Source organism: Oncorhynchus masou, chromosome 8 (genome assembly GCF_036934945.1).
Source record: "Oncorhynchus masou masou isolate Uvic2021 chromosome 8, UVic_Omas_1.1, whole genome shotgun sequence".
NCBI lineage: Eukaryota > Metazoa > Chordata > Actinopteri > Salmoniformes > Salmonidae > Oncorhynchus > Oncorhynchus masou.
The window spans coordinates 15,706,525-15,724,116 of NC_088219.1; the positions used below are offsets into that span (position 1 = coordinate 15,706,525).

Sequence of the window (17,592 nt, forward strand, 5' to 3'; positions counted from 1 at the left end):
TGGTATGAGGGCCAGATTGGGAATTTAGCCAGGACACAGGGGTTAACACATCTACTCTTATGATATGTGCCATGTGCCATGGGAACTTTAGTGACCACAGAGAGTCAGGACAGCCATTTAATAAAAGATGGCACCCTACACTGTCCCAGGGTATATTTTTTAAGACTAGAGGAAAGGGTGCTTCCTTCTGGCCCTCCTACACCACTTCCAGCAGCATCTGGTCTCCCATCCAGGGACTGACCAGGATCAACCCTGGTTAGCTTCAGAAGCAAGCCAGCAGTGAGATGCAGGGTGGTATGCTGCTGGCTGCATGTTGAAGCTGTCTCAGAGCCTGTTGGTCCAGGACCTGATGCTCCGATATTGTTGAAAGATGGTAACAGAGAATTATACCTAGGATATTATTAAAATAAAAGTATTGTGTCATTTCTCGCACAGACACGCACACTTCTCTGTGATTGTGGAAATAGGGTGTCTATCCTTAGTTAAAGGCTATTGGGCTTGTGGCTAGAAATTCCAAGGAAAGGCTGACAGTCAAATGGGATTGAGTTTACAAGGTCATGATCGATGACTATTGCCCTGTCGGGATCGATCACCTGACTGGGTGCGTCGCCACAATCAGAACACCCTGTTTTGTAGTTGGCCCCAACCAACGGCCCCCTATATGAGGCATTTTAAACAACAATTAGCGAAATGGAAAAAGATCTCATTACACAGTTGCAATCTGAACCAGGCTTCCCACAGCTTAAATTACTGGCGCAGAAACCATCATTACCACAGTCCGGTGCAAATCGCTTAAAAACTAACAAAAACATACCATATAACAGCCCTAGTGAAATACTATTTATCTTGTCTCCCATGAAGCTCACTTGCTGTTTAATCTAAAGCAGGCGTTGTAAAAAAAAAATATATATATTCGCTTTACACTCTGAATATGTCTAAAGGTAATTGGTTTTAAATATATTAGGACAAAGTAAGATGGAATTATATAACTGTTATAACAGCCTATCAAAATGTTAACTTTTGCAGTAGGCTAAGATTTTTTTCACATGGATGCTTTCTCATATCCAACTGCACCGTTGTTCAAATAAGGGCTCCATTGCTTGAGGAGAAAACAACAAATTATTCACTAAATATGTTGTTGGTGTAAAAGGCAAGAAAACATGTATCTCCCTTTTTTAGAAATGAAGTGGTAAAGATGCAGCATAGATTCAGTTATTCACAACAATTGTCTACAAGGCTGAGGATTTTTAAAAAAGACAATGTGTCTATGGTTTTCCTTTACAATTCTGTGTAAATAACATGTTTTGTTTAAGCTAAAAAATATATAATATCTTCAAATGTGTTAGTAAAATTACGTTACATAGTATTTATATGATTATTTTATTAAATATAATGTTTAAACTTGATCTGAATGTGTAGTGCCGCTGCGAGCCACGCGAGTCCAAAGGAGCGCTCATTGAGAAGCCACGTGTCCGTTTCCAAAGCCTCTCCAACTTAACCACCTCCATTGTAAGACTAACCCACATCGGCAGCGTCCCTCCACATAAAGGGATTTGCAATTTCAAGATATCCCAGCTTAAATGTTTTTGACAGTTCCCTCGCTTTTGCTTCGGCTTGGTTATTTTAACTGTGCCAAATGGGTCACCTTGGGTAGCTGTCTGCGCGCAAAGGGCTTTTGCGCGCATTCAGTCTGAATTTTTTCCAACTTTCCTTGACGTGGAAACCAGCTGCTGGTCGTGAAAAGACGGCTTATTAATTGTCCTTTGTCATGTAGAATTGCTTGATTTCTAAAGAAACGTACAAAGGCTCTTTTTCAGGATTCAAGTATTTTGTTTCGTGCGCATTTTCAAACCATCGAATCAGCTGCAGCGCCGCACCGTCTACCAGACTCAGGTACTGACGGCCTGCTCCCTTTGTCCGCGACTCCGCGCATAATGCTCTTGTAAATCGGGCAGACTGATTTGTTACAAGCTGCTCTTTTAATCTGATAGATAAGAGACATGTCTAAGAAAAGCCGTAAATGAAAAATTTGTTGGAATAAAGACAAGGGAAAGTCTGCTAGATGGGCGCCTGTTGACTCAAGCGGCCCTCGAGCGTCGGGTAGCGCTCTCAGCAGCCCCGTCAATGTCACGTCAACAATTCGCTTTTCTTCTCTTAAAAAGACACTGTAGCCTTTTTGCTTCAATGAATTGATCAGCACAAAATTAAGAATAAATAAATTTAGCATTTGGAGCACCGGGCTTATAAACTCCCCCAGGGCGCATACCCTCGGGCTATTGAATGGATAAAGGGTGCTTTACAGAGGACGCAGTGAGCAAAATGGGTCTCTATGGTGCAATTAACAAAATGGTCTAATCCCATATCTTAACAAATGCAAATATTGGAGTTTTGTTAAAATGTTTAAGTGAACAATTAAATCAAAGTTTACAAGTGCAACTTCTCGCCCAAAGGCACAATAACGTGAATAATTTAGTAAATGTGCAGTCCTAGAAGAGTCTTTGTTGTCACCGAGGGCTGATGATAGGTTTCCAGATAAGTAAATAGCATTTAAATCCCATTTTAACAAATGTAATATAGTTTTGAGAAGCCAGTAATGAACAAGGAGAGCATGTAACGCGAGTAGGCTACATGGCAGGCTTTTTTACCGTCTTGGTCCCGTTGTCACCCAATAGTCTCCCAAACCACGCACTTTTGAGAAATGTTTTCATGAGGTCACTCGATATGCGTTCTCTCTATATTAAGTGTTTTTTTCATCATGATTGCTTTTTGACAGATAGGCTACTAATTGAAGAGCCTTTCCAAAACAACCTATGCTTTGGGTTTTTTGTCCCTTCATTTGAGCAGCAACGTCGTGGAGTATAGACTAGCTATATTTGAAAATGGTCTAATCATTCCAATTAAAATACATTACATTGAAGTGCATTTTAATGTATTTCTAGAATGGAAAATGGAGCCTAACACATAGGCATAGATATAGCCTGTAGTAGTCTTCAGAATTGAGTTATCAGAAATAAAAACAACCTTGGAGATCAACGACGTTACCAACAGAATTACAGATCAACAGGAATGATATGGATAGCATATGATCCTTTGTTTTTGTCTGTTTATTTAAATAGCCGACACAGTGATGAATGTATTCATTTGCTCACTTTCATTCACTCGTTAATACACCCCGTAGTGGTTATTAACTCCCTGGCACGAGACGGATCAGGACATTGGGATGAAGCGGAATTCTGATATGACAAGAGCGAGAGCCGCAATGTGGAGCTCCGAGGGCCCCTGCATGCTAACGCGGGCTTTGAGAGCTCTCCCCAGGGAAAGCATGAATGTCTGGCTGTTAAGACTTCTTGACAGAGATTACCGTCCCCATAGCACTGGTCTTGAGACAGGGGAACCTTTCTTTTGAAACACTTTTCTTGAGAGAGGGGAACCTTTCTTTTGAAACACTTAAGCACAATAACTGGATTCAAACGGGCATCTAAAATGTAGAGCTGCACCATTTTCATGTGGCAAAAAGCATGCATTTCCAAGTGTCTTTGTGCGTAATACCCAGTACATCCTACGGAAAAGTGCCTAGATTTTTCCCTGGACAGAAAAACGTTTCAGCTGCCCGCAGCTGCCCTTCTGTCCACTCTTGAAAGTAAACAGACCGTGCGCGTAAATGATGCACATGAGCTATCTGATATATACCATCTCCTTTGAATTCATAAATTAATGTATGGGATAATGTAGAAAGAGGCGATGATTCTCAGAACATATGTGCTCTACAAATGTTTTATTTCCTTTTGGATGCAGAGAGTGAGTTCTGCTTGATTAAAACTACCTGATCTCCAAAGTCCACGTTTATAGTCTCAATCAACCACACACAACGCAGAGTTACAGCGGTGCAGTATAGCACCGGCTACATATAGACTTAATGTATAGGCTATGTGAACATGCACACACAAATAAATGTGGAATGGACATCACAAACACAACACGCATTCTGAAAGTGGCACAGTATCACCAGTAAACTGACCCAAATGCCATTCCATATCCAACTCTGCATAAAGTAGTTGGTAACATATTTTGAACTAAACGTATCCACGGTGAGTCGTTTTTCATTTTATTTTATTAATGATGTCATAAGTTAATATCCTGTTAACGTTTCCACCCGGTGCTGTGCCGTTGACAGTACGAATGAAGTCAGTGCGCAACGGCTCTGTATGTGCGAATCCAGTGTCTGTTTACGCTCCCAGTGTCTGTGTTTGTGCTCCCAGTGTCAGTGTTTGCGCTCCCAGTGTCTGTGTTTGCGCTCCCAGTGGTGCGCAAGTGTAAACAATTTTACACAGAGTCATGAGTATATCACTAAGAAATATTCTTTATTTAAGTATTCACATTTTTAAATAAATAAATATTTTCAAATACACTGAAGATATAATAACAGTTTGATAGGCTATTAGTGATGTAACATTGTGAGGATTTCTTTTTTGTCCCGCACACAATATCTCCGTCACATTTCCATTCAAATAATGTGCTTAAAGCTAGCCAGTATTCACCATTATACAAAATACAGCTATTGTTTTACAAAAATAATACTAACAAATGTTGCTATTCATTTGGGTATATCATATAACCAATATCGACCTGTCTAGCTGTAATAGAATCCATTGGCAACAACGAATGGACCGTTATCAGAAAAAAACTACATATAAAACGAACAAACATGTATACAATTATACAACATTCCAGAGAAATTCCCTGTTTATATATTTTATTCTCTTCCTATGTACAGGTGACTGAACACGATAAGAACAGTCGACTTTTTGGCTGCATTCAGAATTCCACAGGTGCTATGGAATTGTCTCTGTTGAGGATCGGGAAGATCAGGGGAAGTTCAGGGAGAGACGGACAGGTCTCCATCATCCTCTTTCCCTGATGATGAGGGAGACATGGGCATGTCTTCTTCCTCCTCGGAACACCGTGCAGATGACAGGGACGAGCACTTGCAACTGTGGGAACCGGATCTGTGCGCGCCGCTCTTCCCCTCCTTCTTGTGTTTGACTCTGCGGTTCTGGAACCAGATCTTGACCTGCTTCTCTGACAGGTTTAGATATGTGGCGATCTCAATGCGCCGAAGTCTGGAGAGGTACATGTTGGAAGTGAACTCTCTCTCCAACTCCAAAAGTTGCGTGCTGGTAAAGGCTGTGCGCATGCGCTTGCTGCTCTGAAGTTGGCTGTTGTTGTTTTCTGTAAAAGCAAAAAAATATACACATTTAATTAAGTTATCCAAAATGCTAAATAAAACACTGGAGTACATGTTCATTCAGCTGATGAAGCTCATTCTATGTAATTGTGCATTCAATACGTTTTACTCACCGATGGAGATGCAGTGGAACTGTCGTGGGTCTGGAACCGAATAGGTTGCTTGATATATCCCCGGACCGTGGTTGAGGTTGACGCCGGTGGAGGACGTGTGGTGCCTCGATAGTGCAGAATGGCAGTACTGGGAGCCGAAGGTAGGGAAGGATGCCTTGAGGAGTGGCAAGGTCGGTGGGGATGGGTGGAGCTGGGATACGCATAGCGGACAGAAGCATAGCAAGCCAGCCTTCCGTGAGTGGCAAGAGCCTGCGGACAGCCCATGGAGTGGGTGAGACGGGTGCATAGCGTAAGGAAATAAAGGTGGATTGTTTTCCCTCCCTTTATCATTTGCCTCCCTCAAAATCAAGGAATCCACAAGAAAGGACCTCGGCATCTTTGCAAACTTGCTGCTCAGTACTTGGTAAACTTTTTCAGTCAGCGCGTTGTTTCGTTCTGAACTGCTTGCTTGGCGGGTGGACAGCGGAGTGGTGCTGAAAGGACACTGACGCTCTTTAAATAGTTGTAGTCCCGGTCCGGCCATGTGACGGTTACGCCGTGAGCGTCTAAGAGCTCTCAATAGGGTTTTGTGCCTTTTCTCTTGGCATTCACACTGCACGCTTCCCCATTATTTCACTTGTTAACTAAATGAACTGCATAATGTGGTCTATTCTTGTCAGCCCCACCCACGCCGCAAGAGGCGGCACTACCCCTTCTACATGTTAGCTTCGCTCTTATTTATTATATTACGTTTTCATATCTATAATTTGAGAAATAAACATTTTGCCAATGTACTGGTGTAGCCATTTCTACTGGTCTGTTTGTTTTCAGAAAATCTACTCATTTATGGAACACCGTCAGCACTTATCCAACTAGGCCTACACTTTCCGCATAACATAACAGAGAATGTGTTTAAGTTGATCAATCATGAGTAACAGTTGGGGAGTTGAGTGGTATTTGCTCTGTAATATTTTCTGGAATCCAAGCACATATGCATGCCACACAAAAGATGCAGGACACACAATAGCCTCCTAGTCTCATAATACAATAAAACGTTTGCATTTTGTTGTAATTTATGTTGGAAAGGACCTTCTTAATTGGCATCGTTAAGGCATCTATGTTGAACTTGCAAGTATGTCGTAATATTTGTGAACACATGACATGCAGCCCTACATTACATACTAGGACCTATTTGTCTATACAAGTGAAAATATAAGTATTAAGTATAGGCTATATTATATATAGAATATATATTATTGATTGCTGCTAAAGGTAGGACTATCTGCAGGACTATCTGCAAACAAATAAGTGTTTAATTTAAAACGTGTGAATGTACTTGTCCATTTTGAGGCCAATGTATCATTTCTAGACACAGAAAGGACAAGTCACAGCCTGAAGGCAATGCGGTTCAAACCAGTGATTAATTCCTGTGCCCGGGCCCCCGCCGAGTCCGGGAAAGAATATATAAAAATAACCAGGTTTTCACTCGCCGGCCCTTATTGAATGTCATTGTGGAGTGTTTTCAATGCAAGAGAAAGAGACTCGAATTAAAGTGTGTGACAGCGGCGGATAGACGCACACAAAGGCGACTCTGTCACAGAGAGGCCAAATGCGTGCGCGTGAAAGCCCCCGCCTCGCTCTGATTGAATTAAGTAATAGGAAAACATTTTCTTTCACTTTAGGTCTTCTAAACAACACCTTCAAAGGGATGGGAACCATTAATGTTTGAGTAAACAGTGAAATGTCGTTTATATTCCTCCCAGCCGTATTGCGTTTCTTTTATTTTTTGTTTTTGATTTGTCCCTAAAAAGCTTCCCTATTTTATTCACATTACTTCTTATTTTTCTGAAAACTTAGATGACGCAAATGTAAATATCCTTTCAAAATTCAAACAGTGCTTTCTCAAAGGAAGAGAGAGAAAATACGATGGGTAATTGGTTATAAAGCTTATAAACACATATCAGATAGCAACTGGATAAAAACATAACATGAATATATAAGGTTTTGTCACCAGTTTGGGCTACGACTGGAGTTTCCACATTTTCTATATCTAAAATCTTATATTTTACATGCATGCTTTCTACCCAGGTTGCTAGTGTGCTTTCTGCAACAAGTGCGCTACGGCAGGATGTCTAGAACTTTCTGTTTCCCATGGGCAAGGAATCTTTCCCACGAATGACAATACTAACTCTTAGGCTAAGGAAATATGTTGCAATGAGCTGTGTATAAATGAAATCTTATTATTAGAGTCTGTTAATTTTGCAAGGTGCAAAAAAATCCACAACTTCTCATGCGTGCATGACCACATATAGCACACTGGACACCTTTATGGCTGCGACGTTGCAGAGTAAAATGTTGGTGTCACTGGTGGTCCTTGACAAGCGTGACAATTACCTGTCTGCTCACCGCTCATGCTTTTCAGTTCAGAACCGAGCCGCTCACATAATGGCTTTTCAGTCTAGAAGCAAGCCCGCCCATATGCAGCATACAAACCTATTTGTTTTATCTCCTGTAAAATGACCAGGGACTCTGCTCCGTGGAAAATACCACTCGACTTACATTAAGGGTATAATTTGGTCGCAACTTTGCAGCGCCATAATAGCAGGTATTTACCGCACAAATTAGGAGCAATTAAACCCTTAAACAAGCTGTAGGTACAGATTCATGCCGACAAGAGCCTGTTATCTGCAACAGAGTGGGATTAGGCCTTTCATTCTGTTGGACGCCGTATGCCAGGCGTCTTCCATTAACTAATAGGCCAATCTCGCTCCAGTCCCTTGACCCACCACATCCCCTCTCAATTATATGCTGTATTCTAAATTTGAATTACAAAATGGGTTAATAATGTTGTATTAATGTAACAATTCATTAATTAAAGGCATTTCCTTATTTTCACAACAAAAATGTAAAACATTAGAGGCTCAGAGTTTGTTGGGTATGATCTCACAATGCACAATAACATTGGTCTGGAATTGGTGCTGTTTCAACAGGTGGAGAGTTACATTTATTTATCTGGTCACTATTAGGACAGTGACATTTGCTTGGCTGGTTGGCGTTTAGAGTCGGCCCATTGCTTAAATATATTATCAAAGGAAATTGTTTTCAAAATAACGGTCATAGCTGTCATCCCGTGGGTAGGAATATAGGGGTGCTGGGGGTCGCTACTTAGGGAGGCTCATCCTCATTTGTAATCCCAACTGGAGACCGACAAATAGCTTTGACCTCAGAAAACATGGCCCTCTGGAGGCGCAGGCCAGAAGTGCAAGAAATCTCATCTAGTATAATGACTTTGTTACTGAAACAAATCAAACAGCTACTCTGCAGTTCCCTGTCTGAGCAAAACAGCATCCTCATAGATACTCTAGACACTGTTATGAAGTCCTCATTTCATAAAGTAGGCTACATCCTAACATTCATATAAGATGAATCAATGACATAAATTGTGAAACTAGAAACAAAAGCAGTGAACATCTACAAGTCAAACAACAAATAGAATATGAATCTGATAAACATTTAAGCTAATCCACTAATAAGTATCCAATAGTGTGATGTCACAAACCATACAACTGAAAAAGCAACAACTGAAAATAGCCAAACCATTAATCAAATATTCCAATAAACAATAGTCATGATTCCAGTTGAACATCTTTTATGCATGATGTTGATGATGATATTGGCCAGCACCCGCTGTGCCACCAGAAAATGATATTTTCATGGGTTTGTGTGTGAGTCTAAAGATCTCCCATTTGATAAAATAAAGAGGGCACTCTGTTCATGGGGATGTAGTCAATATCTCCTTTTCTTCTAGTATGAATTATTCATCGTTTTGAGACACTCCACCCCCGTACTTAATATGTACACACATTTTACAGCCACACATCTCTAGTAGGAGGGATGGTCTTAGCTGACAGTGTAACAGGATTTAGGGTCCCAGTGGGGTTTGGCCGAGCCGGACGGGCGCTGTGACTGTCGATGTGACACAGAGGGCCGGCTGCCCCTCCTAATCTTCCCCTGAGGCGACTGCACAGACTGCAGGTCCTGCTGCACCACTATGGGTAGGCACACAAAGGCCTGATTATCATTCATATGCTCAGCAGAGCCACCAGTCCAACAGACAACACTGCTAACCCAACTACCAGCTGAGTAGTGCAATATGTACAGCACACCATGGGGACTAATGAATCCTTAAGTGTGCGTGTGTGTGTGTGTCTGTGTGTGTGTGTGTGTGTGTCCTGCTCCATTTGGTAGCAATACGAGTTATCAAGATGAACTTGAACATAGATAAACACACATTTTCTTGCATTTACATTTATATTTGGGTCATTTAGCAGACACTATTACTCAGAGCGATTGACAGTAAAGTGCAATCATCCAAGGAATGTGAAAAATATAAACGCAAAGTATGGGTTTAGTGCCCACCACAAGTTAGCTATGTATGGGAAGTATCATCAAATATCTATGATGCAGTGTGAGGTGGGTTGTAAATCTCCAGCAAGAATGAAAGTCACCTGAAGAGAGCTGTTATGGTGACCGTATTACCGCCACATCTGCAGTCACAATCATGACCATAGTCAAATTCCATATGACTGTTGAGTCACAGTAACTAGGCTTCTCCAAAACTGCGCCCTGTAAATGAATGGCGCTGATGGTTGTTAGTAGCCTCCCAAACTTGCTAAAGTCCCTAAAGTCAGGTGAACTGAATACTTTTAAAATCATGTGATATCATTATGACTAATCATAACATCACTATACCATTTCATAATGCCCAATCAATAAATGCATCAATAAGTTGCTATACATGCATTCATAAACCAATATAAGAGAATAATAGTATTCAACAATAGTCAACAGTGCTCAATTCAATCAAACCCGTATTGCAGTATCTACAGAGGAGCTGTTTTTCCTATGGTCAAATAGCAGATAACTAATTTGTGCACTGTAGGAACCAATTAGTACACAGAAGATTGAACAAATTCAGCATCTTGTCCTTGCTGAGGTCAGACCCTTTTAATACTGTCACACCCTGATCTGTTTCACCTGTCTTTGTGCTTGTCTCCACCACCCTCCAGGTGTCGCACATTTTCCCCATTATCCCCATTATCCCCTGTATATTTATACCTGTGTTCTCTGTACATCTGTTACCAGTTTGTCTTGTCAAGCTTACCAGCATTTTCTCTGTACTCCTCTTTTCGCTCTAGTCCATGTTTTGACCGTTTTGCCTGACCTGAACCTGCCTGCCGTTCTGTACCTTGTAACACTGTCCTGGATCACTAACCTCTGTCTGCTATGACCCTGAACCTGCCTGCCGTTCTGTACCTTGTGACACTGTCCTGGATCACTAACCTCTGTCTGCTATGACCCTGAGCCTGCCTGCCATTCTGTACCTTGTGACACTGTCCTGGATCACTAACCTCTGTCTGCTATGACCCTGAGCCTGCCTGCCATTCTGTACCTTGTGACACTGTCCTGGATCACTAACCTCTGTCTGCCCCTGACAATTGTAACCTGTCCTGGATCACTGTTCTGTACCTGCCTGTGACACACTGTCCTGGATCACTAACCTCTGTCTGCTATGACCCTGAGCCTGCCTGCCATTCTGTACCTTGTGACACTGTCCTGGATCACTAACCTCTGTCTGCCCTGACAATGAACCTGCCTGCTGTTCTGTACCTTGTGACACTGTCCTGGATCACTAACCTCTGTCTGCTATGACCCTGAACCTGCCTGCCATTCTGTACCTTGTGACACTGTCCTGGATCACTAACCTCTGTCTGCTATGACCCTGAACCTGCCTGCCGTTCTGTACCTTGTGACACTGTCCTGGATTACTAACCTCTGTCTGCTATGACCCTGAACCTGCCTGCTGTTCTGTACCTTGTGACACTGTCCTGGATCACTAACCTCTGTCTGCCCTGACAATGAACCTGCCTGCCGTTCTGTACCTTGTGACACTGTCCTGGATTACTAACCTCTGTCTGCCCTGACCCTGAGCCTGCCTGCCGTTCTGTACCTTGTGACACTGTCCTGGATCACTAACCTCTGTCTGCTATGACCCTGAACCTGCCTGCCATTCTGTACCTTGTGACACTGTCCTGGATCACTAACCTCTGTCTGCTATGACCCTGAACCTGCCTGCTGTTCTGTACCTTGTGACACTGTCCTGGATTACTAACTTCTGTCTGCTATGACCCTGAACCTGCCTGCCGTTCTGTACCTTGTGACACTGTCCTGGATCACTAACCTCTGTCTGCTATGACCCTGAACCTGCCTGCTGTTCTGTACCTTGTGACACTGTCCTGGATCACTAACCTCTGTCTGCTATGACCCTGAACCTGCCTGCTGTTCTGTACCTTGTGACACTGTCCTGGATCACTAACCTCTGTCTGCTATGACCCTGAACCTGCCTGCCGTTAGGTACCTTGTGACACTGTCCTGGATCACTAACCTCTGTCTGCTATGACCCTGAACCTGCCTGCCGTTCTGTACCTTGTGACACTGTCCTGGATCACTAACCTCTGTCTGCTATGACCCTGAACCTGCCTGCCGTTCTGTACCTTGTGACACTGTCCTGGATCACTAACCTCTGTCTGCCCTGACAATGAACCTGCCTGCTGTTCTGTACCTTGTGACACTGTCCTGGATCACTAACCTCTGTCTGCTATGACCCTGAACCTGCCTGCTGTTCTGTACCTTGTGACACTGTCCTGGATCACTAACCTCTGTCTGCCCTGACCCTGAGCCAGCCTGCTGTTCTGTACCTTTCGGACTCCTCTCTGGATTACTGACCTCTGCCTGCCCTTGACCTGTCATTTGCCTACCCCTGTTTTTGAAATAAACTTTTGTTACTTCGAACTGTCTGCATCTTGAGGTCTGATAAATACAGTCAGTGAGATTATATGGAAACTCATGTTCGCTTAAAGCTCCAATGCATCTCAACAATTAAGTACCTTATCTCAACAATTAAGTACCTCTGATTGTTTTCAATCAAAATGGTCAAAATATCTAAAAATGGCTTTGTAGCAAAAAGCAATTTCTCAAGCAAGAATTTAGCTAGGTCTGTCTGGAAGTGGTCTGAGTGGGAAGGGGAAAACTGAAAACTAACTGTTATTGGTAGAGAGGTTTGTAACTCTCTTGCTTATTGGTCTATTTACTCATTTACGGCTTGGTGATTTCACCAAGCAGGCCAAAATTCCATCCCACCAAAACAGGCTGAAATTTCAAGTGGTCTTTTCAAACAATTCTTACACTAAAAGGGCATTATCATCATTTTTCATGAGTTCACAGTATTATTCCAACCTCATAGTGTGGAAATGCATACAGTATAAAACATAGGAAAATCAAGTTTTTGACTGCACTAGGCTTTAAGGCCTTTTGACGAAATGCCCATCAAACTATAGTGAAGTATAGAGCTAATGGACGTTTGATAACGACACTCTGCATACATAATACCCTTTTGATGTGAATACATTTGTTATGGTATAGATATGTTTTAAAATGTCCCCTTTGGCTTTCATTCCCATATGAAAGCCTTGACATGCTGCTCAAAGGGGTCTGTTTCCCTATGGAGGTCATCAGGCCATTTTGTATGGCTGACTCAGATTTTTCCGATTCAGTAGACTTTTCGGCTTTAAAAATAATAGGTCAAACCAATGAATTTAATGAACTCCCAGGCACAATGCATGCGCCTTGCCATTTGAACTGCAATAAAGGGCGATGGGCAGGTCAGCAAGCTCTTTCAACGGTTTGTACACAAATGTGTGACAGAATGCTTAGAATGCGGCCACTTCAGCATCTCCATTGACAAGTTGTTCAAAGTGTTGGGGACGTCAGTGACAGTGCCTTCAGCCAAGGTACCCCCCCCCCCTCCCCCCTTTGTTCCGCTCTCTGTTTCTGTCCTTTTATCACACCCAAACACTCCCTAACAACAATATGTGAAAGAATGGCAAACCACTTTCTCCACCACTTTCCTTCCCTCTCCTTAGAAAAAGTCATAAGAAACCCACAGAAACTAGTCATGTGCACAGAGTTATGACCCAAACGAGTGCTGCCTGTCTCTCTCTACTCCTCCCTCCTTTTAATCGTTTTACTTTTCTGTTCCTCCCTAGTTCCCTCCCTTCATTCTTTTCTTCCCCTCCTTCATTGTAGCCATCTCGCTCTCTCATCGTCCCTCTTTCAGCTCCTCTCATGTCTCTCTGTGAGCTGGCTACATTGGCTCTTGGAGAGAAAGCGGGAGAAAGCAGGAGGGAGGGGTGGGGAGATGTGCTTGAAAAGAAGAATAGACCATATAGGAAGGAGGGAGAAATTTGGTTAAACATCAAGCACTTTTCCAAGATTGCGATGCTATCTGAAATCAATATCCAATCACACAGCATTGTCCTATGATGAAAGCTGGAAGTTGAGGATACAGGTTGAAATTCTAAATATTTTGAAGAAACATGTATTCTTAGTGAAATAACTAACTAGTTTCAGATATACTTGAACAAGTAAACCATAGGCTATTTGATAGAGTCCCACAGTACTTGTGTATTCGCTTAATTTAATTAATTGGATCCCCCCTGGGATTGACAACTGAGCCATGGGAGGGAGGAGGAGAATAGAAGAGGGGTTGGGGAGGGTGGGAAGCTGCCACTGCCTGCAAACTGTCAACATTACTATTGCATTTGTATTGACTTGTTTATTTCCATTTCTGACTCAAAGTAACGTGGTTTAATTGCAATAATGGGATTGTATAATTAAGCTCTCAGGATAGCATTGCTGCTTGGATGGCTCTATCATCTCTTATATCCTGTTCATTTCCCACCCCCTGAAGTTTCCCCTCTCTCCCATCATTCTCCTTTTAACAGTTAGTATCATTTTTTATTAGTTTAAGAGAAGATATTGTGATGGAGAAAATGCAATATTAATGTTAGCATTGTTTTAAATTCAGTACTTTTACAAGTATTTTGGAGCAGTGTTTTAGAATAGATGAGCAGTGTTTAGTGAATTGCATTGTTACTTTGCACTATAATGGTAAAAACAGTATTATGTTTGAGGCAGGAGTATATTTTTTGTTGGCAATTTTATTTCTGAAGTGGTTCTATAGCAGAACACATGTTGTGTGGAAATGCTGTGGTGGAGGTTGAGTTGCTCAATTCAGTGTAAATTCTGATGAAAATGTAAAACTGTACCCAGTCCTGAAATGAGTGAGCTGTTGCCAAGGCGAGAGCGACACTTGCAGGGTAATGAATGAGACATTTGGGGACGTGAGTAAGAATAGCCCCCTGATTCATTTTCATAACCCAATATCCCCTTTTCTTACCAAATCTCTATGGCCGTCATTGTGTTTTGGAGGCAGCTTTTGTTTAAGTTTTCGTTTGATTTTTTCCCTCTCATTCATTCCTGCATCTGACTTCTCCCCCCACCCTAATGACCACCCCCACTCCCCCAGTCCTCTCTCTCCCTCTCTCTGCATTTGACAGTGCAGGGCTCTGTCCCAGCTTTTTGTCTCTGAGTTATGACGTAAGCGCTGAGAAAAAGCCCAACTCTGTGGTTCTGGGGTATAAAATTTGTTGCTTTTTTTGTGGCTGCTGGGGACGGGTCACTGCCCATTTCAGAGGGTCCCCAGTTTTCTGCAGATGCGCTCTATTGAGGAGGCGACACGCGGCGGGACGCTGCTGAGTGGGGGGTTACTACTCCTCCATTACCATAGAAACCAATACACTGGCTTTCAGCTGGCCCGGGCCAGGGGTCCACTGACACCGACCTTCGCACTGATCTGAGTCCTGACAGAACCCAAACGGACCTCCGCACACTGAATAATACTAATTTGTTGCCAGTTTGTCAAACATAACAAGAGCTGCCAGCACCGTTATGACAGCCTGTGCACAGATTACTTGAATAAATGAGACCTAGTTTTTTGGAATGCCACTCCCATGATGGACCACAGACCAATACGATTAATTGGAAGATACCCAAACAGAACCACTCCAAGATGACACAAACCAGTACAGGGCCAAACCCTACATTATGGAGCAGAACTCTCAGGTACAGGACTTCTCAGCACTACATTTAGAACTATACACAGCCACAAGACAGGTCATCTGTACAGAAAATAACCTACCCAAAACAGAGCTAAAAGTCATTCACAAAACAGCGCTAGATAACAAACAAGAGCTCAACAAGTCTTAATTCCTTAGCACTAAATACAACTCTGAAAATGTATACATTTCCAAACATTTCAAATGATAATTAGTCATTTCACATCAGTAAGCATGCTTGTGTGTGAAATGTGTGTGTGTGAAGTGTACACAAAGTGTACACAAAATATGTGCTTGTTTGGATGATAGGGACTCAACATGTGTGTGTAACAGTGTGCGTTTGTATACGTATATTACCTGTGTATGGGCATCAAATGAGCAAGCCCGGAGGGTACAATGTCAGAGTTCACACTCACCGCCCTCACCCCTGGCAGGTGCAGCCCCTGGGGGCGTGAGGAGGAGGCCCCTCATCTCTCCCACCTCTTCACGCTGCTCAGACAGAGAAAGAGAGAGATGTGAAAGGGTGCACTCCAGAAAGCCATCACCTGCTCCCTCCGCCCTCCAATCCCCACTACCCCCCCCCCCCCCCCTCCGAACCATCCTACCACTCTCTGCTCCTCACTGCCTACTTTGACTGACTGGGGTGGGGAGAAAGAGAGAGAGAAAGAGAGCAAGAGATAGAGAGAGAAAGGGAGAGAGAAAAAAAGAGAGAAAGAGAGAAAGAGAGACAGACAGAAAGAGAGGGAGACAGACAGAAAGAGAGAGAGACAGAGAGAAGAGAGAGAGAGAGAGAGAGAGAGAAAGAGAGACAGACAGAAAGAGAGAGAGAGAGAGAGAGAGAGAGAGAGAGAAAGAGAGACAGACAGAAAGAGAGAGAGAGAGAGAGAGAGAAAGAGAGACAGACAGAAAGAGAGAGAGAGAGAGAGAGAGAGAGAGAGAGAGAGAGAGAGAAAGAGACAGACAGAAAGAGAGAGAGAAAGAGAGAGAGAGAGAAAGAGAGACAGACAGAAAGAGAGAGAGAGAGAGAGAGAAGAGAGACAGACAGAAAGAGAGAGAGAGAGAGAGAGAGAGAAAGAGAGAGAGAGAGAGAAAGAGAGACAGACAGAAAGAGAGAGAGAGAAAGAGAGAGAGAAAGAGAGACAGACAGAAAGAGAGAGAGAGAGAAAGAGAGAGAGAAAGAGAGACAGACAGAAAGAGAGAGAGAAAGAGAGAGAGAAAGAGAGACAGAGAGACAGAGAGACAGACAGAAAGAGAGAAAGAGAGACAGAAAGACAGACAGACCTTCAAAATAATGACACCAACACAGGAACAGACTGAATAGAAGAGATTTTAAAAAGAGTAAAACCTGGAGAAGACATGAGTGACACTGAAACCAACAACCTAGAGTGTAAACCATGAGCTAGTGCAGTGTGGTTTTGTTTTTGCTAAGTTGTGGGTAGGAATGCTTTTGGCATCAGAAATGTACATTTGTCATGCCCACAGAGGGCAGTGAATTGGAGTGGGAGCTGAATTGAGATTGTGTGGACAGGGAGTCCATGGGTGAGGTTGAGTATTGATGGACGCCCCTCCCAGTCTCTCCCAGCCTCCCCCTCCATTGTGGCATGAGTGAGTGTATCCTCCAGCTCTGAGAGGTGGAATGCGTCTCCTCTCCTCCACTGCCGTGATGGATAGAGCCCTTGTCCTGCACTCCTTTGCCCCTCCCTCTGAATCCCTTCTTTCTCTCTTTTAGGCTTTGACTCTTTCATCCCATCCTTTTATTCTACACCAATAAAAGTCACTGATTCTTCATTGGCTGTTGTGTGGATCTGAGAGGCTCTGAGACTTTTCATCTGGAGTGTGTCACACATCATCACACAAATACACACGCATGCACATAAAGCAACGCCAGCACAGAAATGTATAGAAACACACCACATTCACACACATAAACTAAGACAACAACAAAAAACACAACAAAAAAATTGATTGTATCCATAGTAGAAGTTTCTCTCCTCTCTCCTGCTCTATTGACCCTCATTTACACTCCATTAACTACTCTATTGTCTGGTGTTGTGCTGTTCAGTCTGGTGTTGTGCTGTTCAGTGTGGTGTTGTGCTGTTCAGTGTGGTGTTGTGCTGTTCAGTCTGGTGTTGTGCTGTTCAGTGGCAAGGGAGTGAGACAGACTTATACACCCTTACTAGTGAGGTATTCTTAAAAGCTCATATGTCTATGATAGTGTATTTACTGGTGTGCTGCGAGG

General features: G+C 42.9%; 1 protein-coding gene across 1 annotated transcript; it reads right to left on the reverse strand.

Annotated features, from left to right (window-relative positions):
* Positions 1-4,348: 4,348 nt before the first annotated feature.
* On the reverse strand, positions 4,349-5,810 carry LOC135543875 (GS homeobox 1-like). The gene is made up of 2 exons (XM_064971194.1): positions 5,359-5,810; positions 4,349-5,229 (listed from the first exon to the last, which is right to left on the reverse strand). The coding sequence occupies exons 1-2, from the start codon at positions 5,732-5,734 to the stop codon at positions 4,877-4,879; spliced, it is 729 nt and encodes a 242-aa protein (XP_064827266.1). The 5' UTR covers positions 5,735-5,810; the 3' UTR covers positions 4,349-4,876.
* Between the last annotated feature and the right edge of the window lie 11,782 nt (positions 5,811-17,592).

Coding starts and splice junctions, on each gene's coding strand:
- LOC135543875 (XM_064971194.1), bottom strand. CDS start 5,734: ATGCCGAGGTCCTTTCTTGTGGATTCCTTGATTTTGAGGGAGGCAAAT. Junction 5,230..5,358: donor GTTCCACTGCATCTCCATCG/GTGAGTAAAACG, acceptor TTGCTTTTACAG/AAAACAACAACAGCCAACTT.